General features: G+C 35.8%; 1 protein-coding gene across 1 annotated transcript in view; it reads left to right on the top strand.

Moving 5' to 3' along the window:
* Nucleotides 1-22,769, top strand: part of DPY19L1 (dpy-19 like C-mannosyltransferase 1) — a 48,752-nt gene that overhangs the window by 3,550 nt on the left and 22,433 nt on the right. The window contains exons 3-12 of the mRNA XM_005485920.4: nt 2,962-2,986; nt 3,509-3,596; nt 4,231-4,368; nt 9,246-9,366; nt 10,920-11,013; nt 13,208-13,265; nt 16,882-16,973; nt 18,412-18,511; nt 19,869-19,946; nt 21,505-21,591. Of these exons, the coding sequence (XP_005485977.2) occupies nt 2,962-2,986; nt 3,509-3,596; nt 4,231-4,368; nt 9,246-9,366; nt 10,920-11,013; nt 13,208-13,265; nt 16,882-16,973; nt 18,412-18,511; nt 19,869-19,946; nt 21,505-21,591 (881 nt within the window). The remainder of the gene's footprint in view (nt 1-2,961; nt 2,987-3,508; nt 3,597-4,230; nt 4,369-9,245; nt 9,367-10,919; nt 11,014-13,207; nt 13,266-16,881; nt 16,974-18,411; nt 18,512-19,868; nt 19,947-21,504; nt 21,592-22,769) is intronic.

The following is a 22,769-nucleotide window of genomic DNA, read 5'->3' as shown; positions in this document are numbered from 1 at the left end:
GAAGGGAAGAATCAGATTTAAAGACATTGTTTCTTCTATGAAATAAGTGGTATGTCTGGGTGTGAAATGTAATTTCCATAATAATAGTTAATTTATTTGCATCAATAAAATACTGCATATTTGCCTTATTTGGAAGCCTGTGAATTTGAGTTCATGAACAATACTGGTAGCTAAGATGCACTGGACTTTACTGTATATTCTTAACATGTGATCTCTCTTAATTTTTTTTTGTTTGTGTTTTATAGCTGGTGTATGTGCAAATGTATTTCAGTATCTAATTTTACTGGGAATCTTGTGAATGTTGCTGAGAAATAAAATAATGCCTTGTGCACATGTGTAACTATTAGTCAATAAGCAGTAACTAAGAAAGGCATGAGCTGCTCTGTTTCTTTCCATAAAATTGCTGCAGAAGATGGTTTTTTTTGGTATGGAATATGGTTTGCTGCATTGCTGATAGAGCTAATGTGCTTACCTGGAAATCCGTGTCATATCAATGCCTGCTGTTCTGAAAGACATTTGCAGCTTTCCATGAGAGCTAATGTAAATGTCCTTAGTATAAAAATACCCCTGCAGCTCCTGAACCTTTCCTAAAACATTTAAGTTTTGCTTACACCAAGCAGTTTTGGTGATATTTTTAAGAAAGTATATAAAAAAGGGGGAGTTCTAAGTGAAAGATTGAGGTCTTCATTTTCTAACTGGAACCCAATTGTCTGGGTCCAGTCTTGTCTTTAAAAGCTTACTTCAAGTGATAGAAGTGGAGCTGTAAAACTCTGAGGGAAGTTTCAGTGTAGTACAGTACCACCTCACCTGCTCTGAGAAGTGTTTAACATGAGGTCAATGTTGTTAAATTGTACCAGCGGCTTGTTTAGAAAAATTTTTAGGTAATTGTTTGTGTGCTTTTATTTTTTTGTTTTGTGGTGGTAATTTTTGTCTTGCCTAGCTTGATCTTAGATCTCTTCACTTACAAAACCTAAATTTTAAAATTAGGTCATAATGCAACACACTACAGTTAGGAACCTTGTTGTGACCAGGATAACAAGTACTGGCAGTAGCAGCAGGCAGCACTTCCAGCCTCTGTGTTGGAGGACTATGTGAAATATACATATATATGGAATATATGTTGGGTTTATGTACTAGGGCATGAAGTGTACATTAGGTCCACTCCCATGCCACATAAATTTAGTGGATTTGCAAAGGGTTTTTCTTTCTCTTATCCCTGCTGCTTTTCAAAAACAGACAACTCGAGTCTTATAACATGCAGCCTGAACAAATGTACATTCCCTAATTCTCAGACTATATTCTGCATCAGCATGCAGGTATTGCTGTGTGCTTTACCAGTGTCCAAGCACCTTGATTCCTTCCATGTCTTCCGAGAGGCAGCAGCAGTGTCTGGGTGCCCGAAGGAGGGAAGGTGTGTGCTGGTCAGCACCCTGGAGAGGGACACAGTGCTCAGCACCTCTCTGGCCACAGTTGGGTCCGGGCAGGGAGGGTGATTGTCCTCTCCATTTTCTCTCTGCTCCATACAGCTTATGTGAGTAAGAGGGCTCTTCATTAACAATACAGATTTTTGTGGGTTAAAGACAACTAGTCAGCCAGATCTTTCTCTGGCAGAAAGCCTAGAGGGCACCTGAGACACCTTCAGTCCAAGAGGAGCACTGTGGTCCCTCTAAATGCCTTCCCATTACCCCTCACTCAGGCAGGCTTTGCTTCTGTGGTAGGCTGCGTTTGTTGCCAGCATTGCCCAAGCTAAATGGAGTGGTTCCTTCTCTCTCTGGGTCTTGTCATGCTCAAGAGGTCAGAGACCTAGGCTGTTAACTCACTGCTTTATCAGCATTTGTCTCTTCCCTTTGTCCCTCAGACAACCCCCTTTGTTCTGTATCTACATGGTAGCAGTGCAGATAGTCTTCAAATGGAGCCTAATTGTGCGCAGAGTCTATCATTTTTTAGCAATTACAGTTTCAATTAGATTTGTGTTGGTTGTCATGGTCCATTTGGATTCCTCATATTTACAGCACAGTGTGCTCTGTAAATTAAAATTTATTTTATGAGTCCATTAGGGAAGAAAACCAACAAACATGACGAACAAGGGCCAGTCCACTTTGTACAGGCTAGTCTGACATAGGAATTCACTGAATCATCATTTAAGGCATGAGGTTTTTAACTTACAAGTTCTCTAGTTCATAGCTGAACTTCAAGCTTCTAACTTGTGCACCTCTCAGCAAAATAATTACCTAGATGGTGGTGAGAGTGTTCATACTTCCTTTTTCATCATGATGCTGCATCACCTGGGAAGCACAAAAGCCTCAGGAGTCCAGCTGCGGCTGGATCTGCTTCAGAAACTTTTTTGCTAAGCTTGTTTTCACCTTAAAGCTTCAAAGTTTGGTCTGTAGCATTTCCATGACGTAGCAGATTCTGAAGAAGCTGCCAGACAATCAATACACCAGGAGGTGCAGGGACAGCAGGCTGCAGGTGATAATGGCTGCAGAGTGACCTTAAGCCCTTTCAGCCCACCAGGTTCTGCCTTTGGTGCCCTTGCTTTCACCTAGCACTGCTGCTCGTATGCTCCAGGCCTTAGCATGAGTTACTGAAAATCTGAGCAGGAATTGAGTGAGCAGTCACAGTAGGTGTCATAAAAATTCTAAAAATATTTATGCTTATTAAAAAATGTGTTTAATTCAGTTTTGTTGTCGATAACTGAAATGTGTGCATTAGATGCTGGTGGGTCAGCTTGAGTGATGCAAGATGTAGGTGGAAACATTACCCAGTGCTGAATACCACAGAAAATTTTCTAAGACCTGGCTGTGGAGGTGTAATTCAGATGTTCCCATTCTTCTGTTTGCTGGGGTCTAGAGTACCTTCTGTGCATATCTGAAGTAGTACTGCAATTACTGCAGTGAGCACATTTTCATGTTCAGTTATTTAAATATTTGAGTAACTTTGTACCTTATGTTTCCTTTACAGCTGTTTTCGCAGGAGTCCTACATTGGTAAGGTTAAATTTATTACTTCAGAGTAATATGGTATTTTAAAATAATAAAAATATAATTTTTAGTTATTTTTAGAGAAGACGTTGGGATAATTTATATTTATAACTTTTGTCTCAAGACTAAATTATCTTTGAACTGAATAATTCTGTTCTTGTGAAGATGATGTGAAAGGTTTCTTAAGCCTGTTCAGAGAAGAGTGAAGCCTGCTTTTCAGGTGAAAAATTGCTGCTTAATCCTTTAGTGTCTGCACTTTAATTAAAATACATTACAGTTTATATATAATATATAGCGTTATAGTATTGTTGCTAATGCCATAATAGAACTTAATAAATACTCTTTGTTTATTCTTCTTCAATTTGAAATTATCTGAATAGATGAGGATATTGGTATAATATATGAATAAATTACAATAGCAGTTTGTAAGTAAACTTTGGGTATTCATTGAATGTTCTTTGCTATCTATGACTTAGAACATATTCTAAACCTCTTTATTCCATTTTAATTGTTATTATTTTTTGGCAGGTGTCACATAACAACTCTTTTTGAAAATGACCGTCATTTTTCTCACCTGTCAACACTAGAAAGAGAAATGGCTTTTCGCACGGAAATGGTGAGATTATGTTTCAGTGTTTGGAAAACTTTTGTCTGTAATCTGATCATGGGCTTTCCAAAATGTCTTAATAGATTCTGCATAAGTATGCATATTGATCTCTTACAACTATTGTGCATTACTCTTTTATGTGCAAAATATTTGTGTGACTTGCAGCTGATCCCTATGAATTTATCACTTCACAGTTCACTTAAAATATAATCTAAAAGTATGGCTCTGGAGGACCCAAAATACAAAACTGCAAGTACCTTATATCTTCCTTTCAGTTATAGTCTTCTTATGCCACCTTTTTTGTCTAAATATTTTTCAATTAATATATGTTGGCATATAGATACACACACGCACACCTTTTATCTGCTTTTATTTTAAGAATTGTAAAGCACTATTTAATGCATAGTTACCAGCCCAAATGAGAGGTTGCCAGGTATGCTATGAAACAAAGTGGAAGGAAACCCACATCACTTGTTTTGGTGGCAGTAACAGAAGAGATTTGAAAAACAGGATAGTCCTCTTCAATAAGTCTGTCCTGCTTGTTATGTTACAAAATTTGTTTAAAAATGAAGCTTGTATGAAAGTGGTTCCTGAAACAGAAGTGGCATCTTTAATTGTAAATAATTAATTTGTTCTCCTGTAGGGTCTTTATTATTCCTACTTCAAGACCATTATTGAGGCACCATCATTTTGGAGTGGAGTAGGTGCCATTATGAATGACAAACTAACTGAATATCCTTTAGTGATTAACACCTTACAAAGGTTCAATCTTTACCCAGAGGTGAGTTATGTTTTAAATATAATCCCTTCTGCAGGTCTTTGGTTGTTTTAGCTTTGACTATAAATTTGTAAAAGTTACTTTGGAAAATGTATTTGTAAAGATACAGTGACTAATGAAGTATTGCTTAAATATTGTATTTCAGTTCCAGATTTCAAATGAGAAAGTTACTTCATACATTATAATCAATTTCCAAACTTCAAGTATTTTCAATTAACTATGAAAGCTTTCTAGATCTCAGTATTTTGTGCCCAAAAGTTGCACTTCCTGCCTTTTTTTGTTCTTTTCCCTGAAAGAAAGTAAGTTGCTGACATAATATACTTCAGGAAATCAGATGTATGCAGTATCAGTAGTATGTGACAGTAATGACTGAAGAGATTGCAGGAGAGGTTGCAAGGTTGCAAGAGATTATTTTGTTTTCCATTTTTTGTAGGACACATGAAACTGACAGAACCAAGCACATCACAGTTCACAGTGGCTGTGAAATCCTTGGGTGGTAATAGTTTACTTAGATGTTGCAGAGGAAATTGCTCCGTGGAGGACTGACTGCTGTTGATTTGTGCATACTTAATGTTAGACTTATTACCTGGTTGGATCACATTCCTACTCTGCTTTTTTGTCAGTAAAAAGAACATGTGTTCAGAATGTGTTCAAAAGAACATATGTACAGAAATGTTGAGGTTTCTGTCTCTTAGGGTTTTGCCAGTGTGTCTCAAACATTTTGCAAAGGGAAGATTCCTTTGGTTAATGTACATTTCTGTAATTTCATGTGTCAGCAGCAGTTTATTTTTATGAGAGCCAACTAATAATGGCTGTGATTGTTGGGTACTAGCTTTTATACTCATTCTTCTGCTCTGTTGGAGCAGAGCTGCTGTCAGGAACTGTATGTGTAAGAGTTCTTGGTGTGTGTGTGTATTTGTACAAGTTGCACGTAGTGGTTTCATTTCCTTCTTGAGTCCTTGCTCTGGAGGAACTAAATGCTGTGTAGATGAGCACGTTTTTGTTGCCCTCTCATTTATTTAGGGTTTGTTTGGAATTTTTTTCTAATTCCAGATAGATTGCAGTTCAGTTCTAGAAATGCCCTATTGTGAACATCATTTGAATACTAAAGAGTTACTTCCTTTAGCTGTAAAAGATTTATTGACTTCAGCTATAGTCTGACTTTCAAAAATCAAGGATTACTGGTCAAATCAACTTGTTTTTAGAGACTCATCAGTATCATCCTGAAAGATGACTAAATAAATTAGATGGTGGAATCAAATATAGTGGTTTACATTCTATGAATAAGAACGCTGGGTTGATTACAGTGCAAAATGTGTAGGTTTATCTGTTCATTCAGATTTCTAGGATTATACTGGCTTGTAGAAATATTGGTGATAAGGTATGAATTCATTCATATTTTCTGTGCCTGTGTGGGCATGCAAAGCAGACAAATTGTCTCCTCTACTCCTTTCAGTCATTTACTGCTTAATGTCTAGACTTCCTGTAAATAGTGCTTTGGGGTTTTTTTTAAGTGTGTTTCTTGAGTGCTCCTGTTTCCACATAACTGTATTTATAAAACTGTCAATAGGTGCAACTTGGCATTTGAAATACGTTGTCTGAATTTATAGAATTTTCTCATGATTATAACGGGGCTGGGTGGTGAGAAGATGCTTGTGGATTTATTTGTTGGCAGTAAAATTTTTCCTTCTGATGCTCAGTATCCAGTTATGCTTCCTGAAAGTGTTTCATTTCCTGTTTGATATTTAGGGATCTTTCCAGCTCTTTAAGCCCATTAGTAGCACTAAGGCTGAATTCTAATAAAATGTTTATTTGTTTAATGGATATTAAAATTAAATTCATCAAAACTAATCTGGAAATCCCATTGCTAAATAGGACATTAAATTAATTAAGAAAAGTAAAACAATTCACTTACATGTACAGCCAGTACTAGCCATAAAATCTTCAAAAAAAAAGGAAAAAAAGTAAAATGAGTGTGTAGTAATCAATACATCATTTATGTAAATTATACATACAAGCAGTAAAAAAAGCTATCAAAAGCTACAGGGTTGTCCTTGTAGCTGTACAACGTTAAAATTCAAATAAAGTTGATTTTCCGAGTATTTGCTCCATAGTCAGGTTGTTCTAGTAATTGTAGTGTTTTCATTTCTGATGAAAAATGGTAGAGAGATAATGTGTTAGTTTCTGTGGTGGAGAGATAATGTGGTAAGTTTGCTCTCTGTATGTTCATTGTTATGGAACAGTTGATATTTCTGTGTGTGGTGGTGATAATGAGGATGTGAGTTGAAATGAGGAGTGTGTTACAAAGATCCATGTAGTTGGCTTTAAAGTGCACACTCAAAGGCTACTAGTGAAAGGGCTTAACTTTTCTGCATGTTCTTTTGCAGCAAAGGAGTGGCCTTGTCCACAGAGCACTCCTGGGTCTGAGAGTTAGGCTTTTGTTTCCCAGGTTCAGCATTTGCTGCCTCATCTGATACAGAACAGTAGAAATTCCAGAAACATCACTGTGCTCCAACTGACCTAGCAATTTTGTGCTGCTTACTGATTGTTTCCATTTCTATGCCCATGTTAACTGTTTCATGTAAAGCAGCTTTTGGCAAAAAATAGGGTTTTTTTTGCTTGAAGTACTTAGCCTGATACCTTTTTAGGGAGTATTCACATGTAAAATCTGCAGCAGATACAGGCACTTGTGGCATAAACAGGTTAAATGGTTAAGTTGATAAATTAGTAATTGGATTTTTTTTTGGTGCAACGTCGGGTTGGTGAGAATGGTTTATATGCTTGGCTAATATCAGCTTCAGGGCTGGTGATGTAAATATGCCATAGAGATGTCCCTAACAAAGGGACATTCAGGTGATAAGAAGAAGGACACTGATTTGGTTCTCCAGGCCTATTGATGTCTGTCTGGATATGGGGCAGTGTCTGGCTCATGTATGCACATGTGCATTGCCAGAAGCACCAGGGCACAGATGTTCAGAAAGCTTCCAGGAATTCAGGATGCTGTACTTTGTAAGGCACAATGTTGAGGCACAGAGTCTTGGTCTAGGAAGATGTTGTTATATTTTAAATATACAGGATTTACATTGTGAGGGTGTGAAGTCACAGATGAAGTGAGCCATGAAGATTGGAGCCTTGATATTAAAAATGAATGAATTTTAGAATCCCAGAACAGTTGAGGTTGGGAGGGTTGTCTGAAGGTCCTCTAGTCTCAGCACTGCTCAAACCAGGGTGAAGTAGAGCATGTTGCTCAGGGTCATCTCCAGTCTCAATTTGAATATACTCCACCTCTCTGCAGATTGTTCCAGTGTTTGACCACTCCCGAAATAAAAAATTCCTATGTATAAGTGGAATTTCTTGTATTTGAATTTGTGCTTGTTGTCTCATGTTATGTCAACCAAAAAAAGAGTCTGTCTCAGTCATCTTTATTCTATGTCCTCCTTGTCTTTGGCAGCCCACAGCTGAGCCCAGCACCGCAGATAGAGCAGAGGGGAAGTTGCATTTCTTGTCCTGGTGACATGCAGCTGATGATATATTTGTCTTTTCTGCATCAAGAGCTTGTTGCTGGCTCAAGTATAAATTGTGCACCAGAACTCACAGGCCCTTTCCTGCAAAACTGCTTTCTAGGTGGTCACAGTGGTGTTCATTCCCAGTGCAGGACTTTGCATTTCCCTGTTGGGAAGATTCCTGTTGGCCCATTTCCCCTGCCTTTTGATGTCCCTCTAAATGACAGCACAAGGATCAGTCCCTCCTTCCAGTGTTTATCCTGCAGATTTGCTGACGATGTTCCCTTGTGCCATCATCTAGTCTTAATATGTAGAACAGATTGGCACCAGATTAAAAAAATATCCGCAGTTTTCTCCTTATCTATCAAGACAGTCATCTCAGAAGGTTATAAAGCTGGACAGGTGGGATTGCACCTTTTTAAATCTGTGCTGATTGCTTCAAATGACTTTTTTGTCCTGTGTGCATTTGGAAGTGGTTTCCAGGAGGATTTACTCCATCACATTCTCACACGCGTTGTCTGTTTTTCCTTCTTGCCCTTCTTGAAGACAGAAGTGACATAAAGAGTTTTATTAATTGTATGGGGAACGAGAAGGGAGAATCATCTTTCTTATATATGTTCTCTGTGACACAGGGCAGAGGCAGCTAATACTGCAGTGGTGAAACATATTGTCAGTCTGGGAACCCCTGGGTTATAACTTTCAAAGCAGCTCAACTGGAATGGCCACATTACTCATTTATGAACTCTATAAAGTCAGTTATATCCTGACAGAATAGCTTGGTAATGTTATTAACTAATGACTTTGCTGTGAGATGGGTTCTCATTTTTGCTGTGTGTAAAGTACTGATGTTTTCTGTGTCAGGTGTTGAGATTTAGTTGAGTTGTTGTTATAAGAACATTACAGCAATTGCATGGAAAATGGAAATGCTCTCTTACATTGCATCTGGAAGCCCTTTGAATGCATGCTTAAAATTAAGCTATCAAAATTTAACAGACTAAAAATCCTAAAGATTTGTTCTACTAATATTCTTGTGAGATGGAAAAAAATTGCCTTGAATGGGTTCAGTTTCATCCACTGTCCTCTGTCAACAACATTGGTGATTTTAATATCTGATAAACAAAAATACTCAAATGAGGAGCCTTCCAGACAATGCAATACACAGGGTTTTTTTTCTGAATATTGCAGCTTGATGCATGAGATTATTTCTGTTATAAAGCATCTGAGTATCAATAGGCATAATTTTAGTCTGTTAATGAAGTCTGTTAGATGCCTCTAGGAAATTGTGGTCAAAAGTGCTGAGATAAATCCTGAGTTTGAAAATGACCCTGGATGAGAGCCAGCTGTCCTGAGAAACTTCTAATCCTGTTTTCCCCCTAGGTGGTCCTTGCCAGCTGGTACCGCACATATACCACCGTTATGGATTTCCTTGGTGTGCCAACAAAGACTTGTTGGACTGTGAACAGAGGAAAAGGGCTTAGTCCTGTTGAAAGCTGTGAAGGTAAATTCTGGTTTATCATGGTTTCTCCTTGGAAGCATGCACTTGTGGCTTTATGTGCTTCAGAAATAATAAATATTCCTGTGTTACCAAGGGTGAAAACTGTGGGTTTTGCTTATTAGATAACTTCTCTGGCCTAGATTGAATTCCTGTCCTGGAGTTCAAAACTTCACAGTTATGGTCTGAGCCCTCATAATGTTGGATTGCTACAAAGAATAAGATGTCCTAAATGTAATTGGAAGCCTACTGTAGATGTATTAATTTTTGTAACTTCTGAAGGATCTCAAATACATTCCAACTTCCTGCATTTCAAAATTTCCTCCTTCAATTTTGGAGATTTTTTTAGAGAACCCTTACCTAGTGATGCTGCTGAAAAGAATCCTCTTCTTACATGCACTGCTATTCAGCATAAGAATTTCAGCCTTAAACGTTGATTTGACACTGTGCTCCAAAGGACACTGCCACTTTTTTTTCCCCCACATTTGAAATATTGGCTTGTCAAGTAGGTATTAAACAATAAAAGTACCTTACTGAGAAGTGCTTTTGAGGTGTTCTACAGTCAGTTCAAGCTGAATAATAGATGGTAGTTTGTGAAGTTGTTCCATTTTATCATTTAGAATGCCTTTGTGTGATGACAGGGTAGTATTTTTCCTTTGCACAAAGGCTGTAAGAACTTCAGAGCTTGAATGGGTCACTTTCTCTAATTTTGTAAGAAGCAATAAACGGTGTACTAAACGGTGTACAACCTTTCATTCCTGTTTTTCATGAAAACAAAACCAACAGAAGCACCAGCTATTGAGACTACTGTGTTTTGTGAGCATATCATCATCTTACTTTAGAAAACTGTCTTGCTGTGTTTTCAGCAGTGGGGAATAATCAGTTCTGCAGATGAAACTGAAGTTTTGCTGCCATTCACTTTAATGAATAAGACTTTTTAATGCTGTATTGCTGAAATGATTAGAGCCAGGAGGGTTTAAAGAAATAGTGGGAAATAGAATAACGGCAGAAGAGTGAGCACAGAAGTGTCTGTTAATGAATAAATTGAAAGATTTGCATTACTGGAAAATATCTTGGCTTATAATGAAACAAAGCAAAGAGTGTTGTGTGTGAGATGTTGAAAGATGGATTTACTCCTGCAAGAGATGGGAAATGTGAGTCTAGGATTAACAGACCTGTTCTAAAAAGCTCTGTGATACAAAAATGTAGTCTAGAGAATATTCTTAGCTGTATTTCTACCTTCTAAACCTCACAGGTTTTTCTCTGCAGTTTAGTGCATTTTTCTTGGCTTATTCTGTCACTGACTGCCCCAATGTTGTATCTACCCCTACTCTTCCTGTTTTTTTCCAGAGCTGTGATCTCCTGATTGAATCTTCACAATAGTCTTAATGACATCTCCTTTTTTTTAAATTATCTTTCTGTAGATACACTGAGATACTATACTGATAGTTGATACATAATATAGACATATTAAGATAGTATACTGATTGTATGATGCTTTATAACCAATATGGCCTTCCTTCTACATTTGACAACATATATTAACTGTTTTTTGTTAGGGTTGGGAGACCCTGCTTCCTTTTATGTTGCTGTGATTTTTCTGTTGAATGGATTCATGATGTCACTGTTCTTCATATATGGTACATACCTCAGGTAAGGCAGTTGAGACTGGGCTATTTAGTTGGTATTAGCTGTCAGTTTTTAGACAAAATTTGAAAAAGTGAATGTAAAAATATTTTTGTGGGATATTGATGATTTGTACAGCAGTAGTGCTTTTTTTTACATACACATTGTCAATAAAAATTACTGAAATAGAGAAGCTTTTTTCTTAAAACAATGATGCTGCTGGAAAAAAAATTGTCAAAAATTTTATTGAGGCTGTGTCTCATTGGTACCACGGGATTGTGGATAAAACTAGAAGTTTATATGTGCTTTAAAAAGCTTTTGACATATTTCTGCTCTTAAAATTATCATTGTGACTCATTTTTACAACAAGTTGAATGATGGTGTACTTTTAACCAAGACTGGCGTTTTCCTAATGCTTTGCTTCAAGTTGTATTTGCATGTATTTCCATTTTAACATAACTGAGAAGGCAAAATATTTTTTGACCTAATGCATTCTTTTGGACAAATTGTGTGCACTTCCTTTTTTCTATAAATTTGTGTTTTCAGTATCTGTCCTTACATTTCAGGAGCTGTAATACACTTTCATACAAAAATGGATTCCACATTCAGCAGAAAAGCAGAAGTGGATATATGTTTTCTGTTTACATCTGTTTTCATGTGTTGGTTTTGCCAAAAAGTGAAAGGCAGCTATATTTTCCTAAGAGATGTGATTGATTCTCCCCCCCCCCCCCCCCCCCAATTCATTTCTGGCATCATTGTCATGGGTTTTACTCCTTTCTCAAGCATGTGCTGATAAAATAAGGAATAGCTCAGGGCAGACACTGTCAGTAAAAAGAGGAAGTTGCCTAGTGCATGTTTTGAGGAAGTAGGTAAACGTTGGATATTTGTCTTGTTAACTTGTAATATTTCTCTTAAGGGAGTTATACAGAAATGCACATTTTATATATGAATGTCATTGAAAAATCAGTGAGCTCTTTATTTCTCACTACTTTCTTTAGAAAGCATAGACCTTGATTTTGTTTCTGGTTTGGGGTGTTTTTTGGCAAATTTTTATTTTGTTTCTAGGGCTAACATTTTTAATGTTAAGCATGTTCTTAACATTAAAAATTTTAAAAACTAAAATTTTGCATTTTAGTGTTGAAGCTTTTCAAATTTATGGGATGTAAAGTTGAGTTTTATGTGCAAGAATGCACAATTCCTGGAGATTGGTTTAGCACTTGGTATCTTTAATCCTCAGATTTTGTACCCAGAACGTACTGATTCTGTTTAACTTGTATATTAGTGATGGGTGAAGGATCTGAGAGGATTTTTTTAGTTGGGTTTTTTTTTTGTGTGTGTGTGGTTGATTTTTTGTTGTTGTTGTTTGGTTTGGGTTTTTTTTTTCCAAGAATCTTAACAGCTGGCTGCTGCTTTGGTTTAGTAGCAAAAATGGTATCATCTGTCATTCAGAGTAGTAGTGAACTTGTGTGCACAAAAATGTTCTTTGCTTTATATCACATAACTTGAGCAATTATAAATCTGTTCAAACAATAGGAACTTTCTCTATTGCTCTTTTGAAATGGGAAAAATCTAATTAATGTCTTTGGGTTTACTTTTGGTATTTATTCAATAGGTGAATTTGATTGGTGTGGAAATGTAAAAAGTACATTTAAGTCAAGGGCTTAAAAAGCTTCCTCATGTTCACATTGCAGTATTTAACATAAAAATTAAATTGTATCTTGCATTGACCCATATAATGAAATAATTTTAAAGTATGTTTTTAAATGTGCTTGATTTGATTACCCTAAATTAATCTTTAGATCCACACCAAAATTTCCTGTTGGGTGATTGAGCATGCAGATTCTGAAATTTACTGCTCAACATATTTGGGAAGAAGTACTGCATTTATATTGTCTGTTTTTTAAAAGCACCAGATGTAATGATCTGCACCAAAATTTGTGAGCAGTGGAATAACTGTTTTCCAAGTTATTAGCATTAAAATTGGTGTTCTGTGAAAAAGAGTTGATGTGTGAAGGACTGGTTTGCTCTGAAACAAACCCTGTCTGACTAACTAGTATTTTAATATTGTATGTACGTTATTGATTGCCTTCCCTTGATGTTTGAAAGCTTTCCTTCCTTCCTCCCCAGTAAAATTAGCTGTACACAAGTGCAGCTTCCCATTTTTTTAAGCAACATTGACCATGATAAAAGTCTGTTGTACCTGTTTTTCTTCTTTTCACAGTGGGAGTCGCCTAGGAGGCCTTGTTACTGTGTTGTGCTTCTTTTTCAATCACGGAGAGGTAGGTTTCCCTCTCCCACCACTCCTTTTTGTTTTTAGTTATTACTGAAGTTTAAGCTAATTTTCATTTCATAAAATGTAGTGATGTTGCTTACTTATTTGAGATTGAATTTAAATAACTTAAATTCAATTAAAATAAATTAATAAGACAATTGAAAGCAAAATAGACTAAGACTCAAAAATACATAGCACAGTCCAATGTCCTTTAAGTGCTTAAAATAAAAAATCAGAAAGGAAATATATTGTAAATTGATCCTGAGATTAAAACTCAGTAGCACAATGACTTCAAGTTTCAAAACATCAGGGTACTCTATTTTCATGCCCATACCACACATAACTGGGCTACATTTACCATATCAGTGAGCTTCAGAAGCTTCTTTAAATTGCTGTATATTTTACTGGAAATACAAAGAAAGTGCAAAGAAACCTCAGTATTATTTATATACTATACCCAGGATTCTTCAATACAAAGAAAAGTGCAAAGAAACCTCAGTATTATTTATATACTATACCCAGAATACACAGAATTTAGAAATAGTGTGTGTATGTATGTAAAGGATTCCAGTGCTAAACTTAAGTAAGCTGCATTGCAGGAAAGAAAAACGAACTGTCACTTACAACACCTCCTGGTTTTCCCAGTTAATGCTGTTATGCTGTTCATGTCATTGTTTCATATTTTGGAAGAAAAATCATAGCTTTCATTCTTATTCCCTTGGGCTGTTTTTTTTTTTTTTTCCTTAGTGCTCATTTTATGAAAGGAAATTTGTAAATAACTTCTAAATGGAACCAACTACCTTATAAATTAGTTTAGGGTAGAATTTATGTTTTGTTTTCTTACTTTACTGAGCTGAACTTGGTAGGGAGCACTAAGTTGTAAGAACATGTATTGTACAAAAGAGAATCAGGGATGCTTCCATTCACAGTAAGCTTTGACAGTTTTTTTATAAAACAAAAATCTGTGTGATAAAATGGCTATTTTATTTTCAAGTTTCATTTGAAATGTCTTTTCTTTAAATACCCCCATGTATGCATGGGAGATATTTAAAGAATTTAGGCATTTAAAATTTTAAGCATATTAAAACATTGTCACCTATGGATGTTGAAATGCCTGGTTGCGAACAGGTGAACATTAGAGTTCCTAAACTTATTTTTTGTGCTCTGTGAGTGTAAATGTGGCATTTTATGTGGATTTCTATTCTAAATGGCATCTGAAATGAAATGATGTTTCATCCTTTGCTTGTGAATGCTAATAGAATATAGGCACTGTTTTCCAAGTCTGTGAAATTGGTAAGTGTAACTTCAGAAAGAAACATGTTGAAAACTTCAAGGTAGTGGTAGCAAAACGACATTTATTTTGCTGTGGTACAGTGCAGTTCTTTCCATAGGTGAGTGTAGGAGAGCTTCTCCCTCTCTGTGAATGACTTGAATTGGGGAAAAAGCACAGATAATGTATTTTGGAGAAATGTGTGGAAGCAGATCTGCATAGCTCTACACAGATGTAGTCTGGGTTTAGGTGGGGCTTGATTCAAGCTCAGCTGTATGGATTTCTGGAGAACAACAGGAAATACTTGCAGATGTGCAGTGTTGGATCTCAGCTGGCACTTTTATGTTTGGACTGTAGCTGAATGGAACAACGCAGACTTATTTGATATTCTTGTGTATATATTTGTGGTAGTACCTGTAGTCAGAGGTGCACAGGGGCTCTCTCCTCATGGGGTGCTCTGTTGAATGCCATGCTGTGGGTGTGCCTGTGTGTGGAAGAAAGGCCCAGCTCTTTGACAGGCTTGTGATTGTATGCAAATCATCTTGAGTGGGTCCACAGTGCGTACAGTGGAGCTAGACTAGCTGCCAAAAATTTCCCTTCCTATTTGGGAAGGATAGGACTGAGCTACACACAAGTAAGCCTGATCTGCAACCCTTGGTATCTCAGCTGTAATGCTGAGATGTAGAAGTTGTATGTAAAAATGCTCTCTGGCTTTCAGCTAGTGATCCTAAGGCTGTATGTTTTTGTTTGTGCCGTGCTTGTGCTGCTGTGTTTTAATGATTTCAAACTTAGACAAATCTGATATATTTCTACCTGCAGCAGAGTGAGTTTACAGCCTTGATAAATCATCCACAGATGATTGAGTTTAGCATTGCATTCCAAATATAGAAAAGTAGCCCATGTTAGTCAATCTGCTTCTAAGGTAATGCTTCCTTTTTATGGTTGTATATGTTTGTCATTTTTTTCCTGTCTTATCTTCTCCAGTATCATAAGATTTGGTAAACCAAATGTTGCTGCAGTCTTGAAAAATATGCAAAATGACTACACTGCTTTAGAGTAATCATGATTATATTTATTGCTTATTAAAAAAATTAACTCATCACATCTGTGCAGTCAGCTGAGGACAGCATATTAATGCATATATTTATGAAAGGTTTATTTTAATGATAATTGCTGCAGCTTTTACAAAGAGTGCTTCTAGATGTCAGGGACTGTGATTAATGTGATGTGTTTCTGTTCTTTGCTTTTATTTTATACTGTTAATTTAACATACTTGGGAAATGGCAAGACAATAAGCAAGGAATTATATAATGTTGATTTTAGTGACTTGCTTGGTAAAACAATATTTTAAAAAATGGTTTAAAGATTCTAGGAAGCAAAGGAGAAGGTACATTCTGGCAGCAGTATCCTACAGTATTTTCACAGATTGATTATAGTCTATGTTAAGATTAATTACATTTTTCTCTTGTAGCTGTAAATAATTTATTTCTAATTTTTAATGCAAATCTCTTGATAGCTAATTTGAACCTGTTTTTTGTATGTCAAAGTATTCCTGTAAAGTTGTATTTGTTGTTTTTTCTAAGGTCAGTGTAAGCCCTTTATAAAGAGCTGAATATAAACATTGGAGACAACAGTTGTAGCTGAGCCATTTGCCATGAGGCCCATTATTTATTTGTCATTAACCCCATTAATTAAGAAATTAATGAAACAACTATTCAGTTGACTTCAGTGTATTATGCTTTGCTTTATTAGGGTTAAAGAATGGAATACATAAATTATGTATAAGTCGTATAGGGTCTGTATGAATTTAATTTCATTATTTTAGTGTACTGGCCTGTTTTATAAGGCAGCTTCAGATTTTATACTTAATGTGCTGTTACTGATAGAAATTTGAAATGTTATAACCTAAAGAACTCCAGCATAATGAGGAATGTATTGCTTTATCCTTCAGATCATCTTCCAGCATACTGTCTCTCTCTAAGTGTGGCAAGTCACTGCATGAATTTGAGAATTATTTACCTAGAAGAGTTGATTATTTCAGCAAAACCAGGGACAAGTAGCTGCTGTCTTGCTTTTTTCTTGGATATTCTCTAGCTGCCACATTTCATTTTGGAAGAGCATTGCTCTATTTCAATTAAACAGTGTATATTAGGCCCCAAGGGTGGAAGCCACTTCCTTTTCCTTCCTCTTTTCTGCTTCCTGGCTTGTCTTTCTAACATTCTGACTAAAACCTCTTGTAGCTTGGTTTTTGCTTTATTGGAGTAGCTGTAGTCATTCATTTTGAAATACAAGTGCGTGGTTTTATGGAAATATATCAGTGAATGTCACCATCTAACCCAGTTCTTATTTTCAGTGCACTCGTGTCATGTGGACTCCACCTCTCCGTGAAAGTTTCTCGTACCCATTCCTTGTGCTGCAGATGTTGATTTTGACCTATATTCTCAGGTACCTCTCAGTTTATACTGGGTCTTTACAATGCTTTAAAAAACTGAATGTCACAGGACATGTATTGAAGTGCCTTTATTTAAATATTCATTTGAATGCCTCCATGTGCTGTAACAATGGTATCATTAACAGAGAAACTTTCCTGTGGCTGTTACATTACAGACGCTGCACCAGTAGAACTGCAGTCATATTACTCACTTATTAAAAGGAAAAACTTTGCAACTTGAAGACATGATTAACATAAAAATCAGAATTACTGTGTTGGCAAATACGTGTCTAAAGTAAAAATCAGAATTTTTGGTTGATGTCCCTTCCTTCCCATGAGAAACAAGCTGATACTTCATCAATTGGTTTTGTCCCTCTTGGAGAGTGGTATGTTGGCTGCACGTAGAGTAAGCCTATGCTTTGCAACAAAGGATGCTATAGGCACCCATAAGCTAGTATGTTCTTGCAGTTTTCTGTGACTAATTAACTAGTCTCATTAACTAGTTCAATGATTTAAAGCAGTCTAATTACATTAATGCAGGGATGCTCTTGCGTTCATTAGCCCTGCTTTTCCGTGATTATTTCTGGCTTGCAACATGATTATTACTGTCTTGCCTCTGTTTTAGGAAATAAGCATGACCATTCCTACTTAAGGGCTTCTTCACCAACTCCATTGCATCAGATTTACTATGTATTTATGATTTAGGTGAACTTGGTACTTATAACCACCACCTTTCCTTTATTAGGTCATACAGATTTGTACTTATTGATGTTTAAAGCAAAAGTATCTCATGCTTGTCACTAATTTGTGGTTTTTTATATAAGGAAAAGATATGTGCTCTCAAGAATTTAGTCGAATTTGAAACATGACATGTTTCAGAATTGAACTTGAACCGACACAGGATTAAATATTTTAAATAGCATTTATTTCCAAACATGGAGAATAGGCTGGGGTTTCAGTTACAGATGAGTTTCATGTACTTGCCATTGTCTCCTTTCCTGAAACACCACTCAGGATTGCTAGCAGAAGGTAAATATGGAAGAAATGTGAGAGAGAGGAGTTAAATCACTTTCAAATGCAGACCATTCTGAAACAGTTGTGATTTCAGCCGAAATGGAAATGGTTGTGACCTGACTGTAGAGTCGTCACAAGAAGGTGAAGCACTTGCAAATGACATGCTTTGGCCTGCTCTACTGCATACTGCCAGGAGAAAACTTGCTTGGTAACCATTGAGTCATCAAACAGTTAAGGAATCAGAGCTGTTGTCATAGAAACTCAAGAAAAAAAATAGATTAAATTTACTTGGGCAGTGTTATCTGTAGTTGATCAATATTGCTAGCTATCTTCCAAGGTAGCTGTGTTTTTATTGCATTTTCTATTGTACTTTTCAATTACATGCAAACACCTGTGTAATTGTACTTACTGATGCCTATTCTGTCTCTTTTTCCCAAGGATTCCGAGTATTAATACAGGAAGCTTGATTGCACTGTGTGTTTCTAATATCTTTTTCATGCTTCCCTGGCAGTTTGCTCAGTTTGTTCTTCTAACTCAGGTGAGCCCATATTTACCTCTAAATAGCCTCTTTGCCTAATCTGGACAAATTGACTGCTTTGTATAGACAGCCATTGAATTCACAACTATACCAGCACTTTCCTTTTAGCCAGATTTCATTCTCGCTGTCAGGAAAGATTCTCACCCTTTACCACATCAATCTTGCTAGTCTTGAGTTTAAAAGTTGACTGTTTACACCTCTTATCATTCTGTCTCCAGATCTAAAAATATTTACTTTTCCCACATAAACAGCCTCTAGCCTGAGATCAGTACCTTAGAACAAGAAAAAAAAAATTGTCTTTTGAAGCACAAAAATTTAAAAAAAGGCTTTGATCAGGCTGTTAAAAGTTTTAAATGTACTAGTGTTTGCATGGCATGTAATAGCTGGTATGATTTTGCATGATTTCCTATATAATTTTTGGTGAGTTCGTGTGTAGTGCTGTAGTCTTGAGATTTTGGATAGTTGAGGTAACTGTAGTTAGCACTGAAATGTAGGGAATGCTGATTGGAACCACAGGATACTGTCATACAGCAACTTTCTTCGTGTTTGAGTTGGTTGAGATGTAGCCTGTTGAGTGAAATCCAAAATCTGTGTCTCCAGACCTTTTCACTTGTCTGCTTTACTTGAAGCAGAGTTTGCCTGGTTTGAGTAGATAGCTTTAAACAATCCGTATAAGCTGTGGTGTGCAAGGTTTCTAACTGCATTGGAGGAAATTAATAAATTCTGTAAAATATTGAGAAAAACTCATCACTGTTACCTGTTCAAGAAGCTGAGCCTGAAATATGGAAATTCAGGTTCACTTCATAATTTCATTAATTTCCCATAGGACATTTAAGATGCTGTCTGATCCATAAGACAACAGGCCTTATTTTCTTCAGCAGCAAATTGTGGATTTTTCCATACTTTGCTAAAAACTTAATGAGTAATTCTTTTGTGGTTTTGACTGATATATTTTGGTTTTTTTTGTTTTGGTTCATTTGGGTTTTTTGTTTGTTAGGGGTTTTTTTCCATTTTTGTTTGGTTTGGGTTTTCGTACATTTGGTCTGGGTTTTTTTGTGTTTGAAGGTTTTTTTAAATTTTGTTTTAAATTTAAAGATGAAAGGTAATGTGATAGTGCTGTATTTTGGTGACTTGCATTTTATAAAGTTGAATACTTATCTCTTAAATATTCAACTGTATTTGATAATTCTTATTTAGAGCACCACAACAGGATTTTTGAAAGAAATAATTATGAAATGCCTAAGTACTTTCAAAAAGTAGCAATAAAAGTTAATGATTGTTTGAATAATCTTTTCTTTTGCATGAAGGAGTACACCAGTGCAAATTGTTTTAACTTCTCTTTCACTTTTGATTTTAGATAGCTTCATTATTTGCCGTGTGTATTATGGGTTATATTGACTCCAGCAAATTACAGAAGATACTGTCTGCTCATATGGTAATGTTTTTTAAAATAAACTTTTAAGTCCCCTCCTCAAACAGGTCAAAGCATGAAAAGTGACCATTTGTCTGAAGTGTTTTCCTTAGTTTCACAAAGGTTGAAAACATGCAGTGATAGGGGAGGGAGGAGTCTGGACTCGAACTAAAATTGGGTTTTGAAAACTACTGTAGTCTTGACTATCCAGAGATCTTGTGGTTTAACTATTTGGGGAGACACTTAAGAAGGAGGACAAGAAAATACATTTTTAAGTTGAAAAGCTTTTTTTTTTTCAAAACTGTGCGAGAAAGTCAAGAAAAAAGGGAAATGATAAGTAAAAGATATGTAAGTTTCTGCATAATACCTGATTTTAATTTTTAAATTCGAGATAATGATCAAGTTTTGCTTTTTGAAGTGAGACTACAGTTTTAAATACAAAGGAAGATGTAGACAAGTTTTTTTAAGAAATGTGATGGTGCTTAAAAATATTTTTTGCTAAAATTGTACTATGCTAACTCAGTGGGTGAAAAGAGAGTATTTCCCCAGAAAAGAAGCTAAATTATATTTCATATGTTTTAAAACATTTTTTGAAATACTGTAAAGGATAAACTAAAGGCAATGTTAAGTTCTATGTGATTTATTTGTCATGTAAATCAGGAGCAAAATAAGCAGATTTCTTTGGTAGCTTTTTGACAGAAGCAGAATGACATACTTAAGCTTTCTGGCTTATGTCAATAGTTATATCATAATTTAGGTGCTGAAGTGCCATAAATAGCCTATTTTCAGATAGATAAACAGTCATGTTATGTTACAGAGACAGCTTATTGAGTCTGGGTAAACTGCCAGTCTGTTTTTTGGTGTTTTCAATTTTTGCCTCCCTCCTACCCTCCTCCTTCTGTGGAAAATGAAAGTCTTAACTGTGTGAAGAGGGGAGTAGAAAAGTCTGCAAATTACTGTGTTATTTTTCCTTATTCCTGTGTATAAAAGAAGACAGAGCTTGCTTATTGATTTTTGCCCTCCAAGTTGGAAAATGTAATTCAGATTGCTTTCTGTTAAAAAAGAGAGCACAGTAGATCAGGATGGTGGATGAAAGTTGTATTTCAGCCTTGAATTAGGTGCATATGACAAGGCAGAGTTCTGCTTCCTTGACTTTGATGATGATAGTACTTTAAATAAATGTTTGTCAGTTAGGAAGAAAGAAGACATCAAACATTCTATTAATTTTTACGCTTGTCCAGAATTCTAAAATGTAGCAAACAGGATGAAGAGAAATAATACAGTAATTTAGAAAAAAATGAATATGTTAGAAATAGCTTCAGAAATTTTTGTGTTGTATTACATAAATTTATCCAGGATTTGTTCTTGCATACTTTTGATGAATAAATTAAAACAATTATCTACACTAGGCTATCTGCTGCCATTAGGTCCTTACAATCAGTGTTTTCAGAACAAATCTGCAAGTGTATCAGGATTGCACTTTGCTGTAAAGTAGGTGTTTTTAAATTTAAAGCTGTTAACACGTTAGGTAATCCTTACCTTTTCTATTTTGAATTGAATAAGTTTTACTTTCTTCTTTCAGGTATCTCTTCTGATGTGTTTTATTCTGATGTTTGGTAATTCAATGTTACTGACATCATATTATGCTGCATCTTTAGTAGTTATCTCGGTAAGTTGCTTAAGAAGGATCATATTCTGTGCTGAGACTGCAGTGCTGTACTGTTGTACTTGTATTGATGTAAAATGTGCAACTGCTGCACTACCAGACAGATGAGGAACCCTTCACATGGGAAACAGGATCAGACCATAAAGATATCTGGTGAAGGGGTAAATACTAATTCAAGAAATCATGGATTTCCACCAAAACCTCTTTGTAAGCGAAATTCAGTTAAGACTCAGCTCTTCTACTTTTATAGTTCTCTTCTTTTTATTAAAATATAAAAATTACCATGTATGTAATTTTGACCAGAGTAACTGTAAAATAAGAACCATGAGCAAGAAGGAGCTTCATTTAAATGTGTCTTAACGATAGTAAATCCTCTAGTGTAGAACAAATGACTAAGCCATAAATAACAGTGGTTTAAGATTGTTTGAAACTGCTACATCATACCACTGTGTTAGCAAAATTACTCACTGAAGATTCATCATCTCACTATTCATTATCTTAATTTTTCTTTAAATAGGAAAAAACCCCACAAGCTCTTTCACTTTTGTGTAGTTCCTCATAAAGGATTTATGTACATAAGAAACAGGAGAGAAAGTGTTGTGAGCAGATCCTATTTAGCTTGCTGGAAATCATCTTAATTTCTGATTCTTTTTGTCTGTTTAAATTTTGTCAATCAGCAAGAGTGTGGCAATTTCTCACTTATGCTAGAGTAGACTGCCTTGGCTGCATATTTGCTGTAGTATAGTTTGCTTGTTATGAATCTATTCTAGTTTCTTGTAGCAGCTGTTGTAATTACATATTTGTACAGCATATTTGTACAGTTTGAGTTCTCAACCTGTTGAGTTCCTTGCCCATTTTCTGCTTTGATAAAAGTATTTGTCGTTTGTGTGTTATTTGGATACTTACATTGACCTCAGTCTCACATATGGACTGGGTTTCTGGAAGCTTTTAATTACATTGTTCATCAAATCAGCCTAAAATGGATTTTCCTTGTGTTATAAAATGAACACATTGTGAAACAGAAAGGTGTGACTCCTACCACCTTCCATACTCTGTTGCCTTACTTGAAAATTGTTTGTATTAATGCTGCCAGCAATTTATTTCTTGCTTCAGTCTCTTGTCATTCACAGAAGCAGACAGAGCTCAGTTTCCCATTGGTTTTGATTTAAAGATGCTTAGAA

Source organism: Zonotrichia albicollis, chromosome 1, assembly GCF_047830755.1.
Source record: "Zonotrichia albicollis isolate bZonAlb1 chromosome 1, bZonAlb1.hap1, whole genome shotgun sequence".
NCBI lineage: Eukaryota > Metazoa > Chordata > Aves > Passeriformes > Passerellidae > Zonotrichia > Zonotrichia albicollis.
Note: the sequence above shows the minus strand (reverse complement) of the source record. Positions and strands in the feature narration are given on the sequence as shown.